This window comes from Sinocyclocheilus anshuiensis, unplaced genomic scaffold, assembly GCF_001515605.1.
Source record: "Sinocyclocheilus anshuiensis isolate Anshui unplaced genomic scaffold, SAMN03320099.WGS_v1.1 scaffold459, whole genome shotgun sequence".
Classification (NCBI taxonomy): Eukaryota; Metazoa; Chordata; class Actinopteri; order Cypriniformes; family Cyprinidae; genus Sinocyclocheilus; species Sinocyclocheilus anshuiensis.
In genome coordinates, this window is record NW_015548216.1 from 185,372 (window position 1) to 187,890 (window position 2,519).

The 2,519-nt window shown below is 41.9% G+C and overlaps 1 protein-coding gene across 1 annotated transcript in view; it reads right to left on the reverse strand.

Moving 5' to 3' along the window:
* The window catches only part of LOC107653896 (NF-X1-type zinc finger protein NFXL1), a 20,533-nt gene that overhangs the window by 6,449 nt on the left and 11,565 nt on the right, over nt 1-2,519 (reverse strand). Inside the window, 1 exon segment of the mRNA XM_016440762.1 lies at nt 1,620-1,795. Within this exon segment, the coding sequence (XP_016296248.1) occupies nt 1,620-1,795 (176 nt within the window).

The following is a 2,519-nucleotide window of genomic DNA, read 5'->3' on the forward strand; positions in this document are numbered from 1 at the left end:
CAAAAACCTCCCTTTGGGGACGTCCTCATTTGTAAAACTTGTAAAAAAAATAAAGTAAACAACGTTTATTTTAAATTGTAAAAATGCACAAAGTTTCCTGTGAGGGGTAGGTTTAGGGGTAGGGTTGGTGTAGGGCAATAGAATATAGCCCTTGAGCAAGGCACCGAACCCCCAACTGCTCCCCGGGCGCCGCAGCATAAAATGGCTGCCCACTGCTCCGGTTTGTGTGTGTTCACTACTGTGTGTGTGCACTTTGGATGGTGGATGGGTAAGCACTAATTCCGAGTATGGGTCACCATACTTGGCATCATGTCACGTCACTTTCACTTTTCACTTTTTTTTTTCACTTTATTCAGTCCAATCAGAAGGTACTGAGTAGCTAATGAGCAACTACTGCTTGGTTTATGAATATTAATTAGATAATGTAGTAGAGAGTATATATTCAAAACGAGTATGACACACAGTGAGTTGAATTAAAGGGGTCAGGAAGTAAAATCATATCAATCAACACAGTGTCCTAAGCAGACACGACACCTCGGCTGGAACAATAGCATACAAACTATGACTATGACAATCTCAGGTACTGATCATGGGCAGGGCATTTGCGACTGAAAAGTACTGCGTGCAACTATCAAAAAATATTTAGGAGCACCAGTGCGACTGACCCGATCAGCATATTTGTGTTTTCACTCAGGGGAGCTTTAAAGGATTCTATACTTTCGTGTTTTTGCAGCGTTGAGTAATGTATCGCAGACATATGTTGATTCCTTGAATGCAATGTTAATCAGAATCCACTCGCTGCTCAAAATACTGGAGTTTTGTTCATTGCTGAGTTATGCAAGCTCACAAATCTTCTCGTTATAACAAAGTGTAGACGGTGTAAATTAGGAGTGAGAATCACAGGGTACCTCACGATACGATATGAATCACGATACATTGCTCACAATAACGATAATATCATGACACAGCGATTCAGCGATAATCGATATATTCTATAATGATTTATCACGATATCTAACTATGAAAACTAAATGCCTGTGAAAAGGTTAAGTGCAAGTTTTCTCTCTTTATTCAAGTCCATAAACCTGGTACATTTCAAAATTTAGCTGCAGTGCTTTCTCAACCTTTCCTCTCCTCTCATCATAAAAACAGAGCCCTGCACACGACATGCAGGGAACAAATAGCCATTCACATCGTGTCTTTTGCGCGCTCAGGTTCGTTATTTCAAATGTATGCAAAACTGACATCTTAAAGACGTGTGTCAGATGTTTGTACACAGCAGATGCTTTCCAGATCAAGAGATCTTTAACAGACATCTTGTAGACGTAAGTGTGCTATCTGGGTTCAGTGTGTGTGTAGTACACAAAACCGCTTGTCTACGCCATTCATTGACACAGAGCCATGCAGAACATACAGGAATCATATTTAAAAAGCTTTTTTGCGGATTAATATTCACAAATACTAGTCCATTACGCGATTTGATTGAAGTGTAATGACTTAATTTTGATTAATTCATCCAAACTTTGGCAAATTCCGTGACATTTTGGCAAATTAATTCGGTTTTTACAACTGATTCTGATATTCCGTCTGCGTTTTCCACATCACTGAAATCATAGGGCCCTATGTTTTGTTGAGCAGGAAAGAGGTGAGCGTCGTACCCGGTCAGTGGCTTTAACCAGCACCTGGTCGTGACACGGAGCCGGACAGAGGTGGACACAGCCGGGTAACGGCCGCTGGCAGGGCTGCTTACAGAGCGGACACGGGCCGGAGGGCTCGAATGTGATTCGCAGATTAACTGTTAAAGGTGCACTAAGCAATATTTGAAAAACGCTTTCACCACAGCGTCGGACTGAGTCCCAAAACACACTTGTAGCCAATCAGCAGTAAGGTGCGTGTCTAGTAATGATAGAGAGAAGAGAGCACTCAATTTGAGTGCACAGGACAGATATTAGCAGATTGACTACAAATAGAGACGGTAGATAAAATTAAAAAGAAGGGTTACGATCAGACTAGAGATAGGAGCCGTGTAAATATCGGAGCAGCTTTCCAGCAGTGAAGAGAACTCAAGGAGCGGGAAGGCCTAGAAGTGGATGCCGAGGTTGCATTGTTTCGTCTCTTCTAGAGAGACTGGAAAACTGGGTCGGGCTTTCTGGGATGTTAATCAAATGGTTCAGGTCATACTTAGAAGGGAGAGGTTATTATGTGAGTGTAGGAGAGCACAAGTCTAAGTGGACGTCCATGACATGCGGAGTCCCACAAGGCTCAATACTTGCACCGCTCTTGTTTAGCCTGTATATGCTTCCACTAAGTCAAATAATGAGAAAGAACCAAATTGCCTTTCACAGCTATGCTGATGATAGCCAGATTTACCTAGCCTTATGTCCAAATGACTACAGCCCCATTGACTCCGTCTGCCAATGCATTGATGAAATTAACAATTGGATGTGCGAGAACTTTCTTCAGTTGAACAAGAAGAAAACTGAAGTCATTGCATTTGGAAACAAAGATGAAGTTCTCAA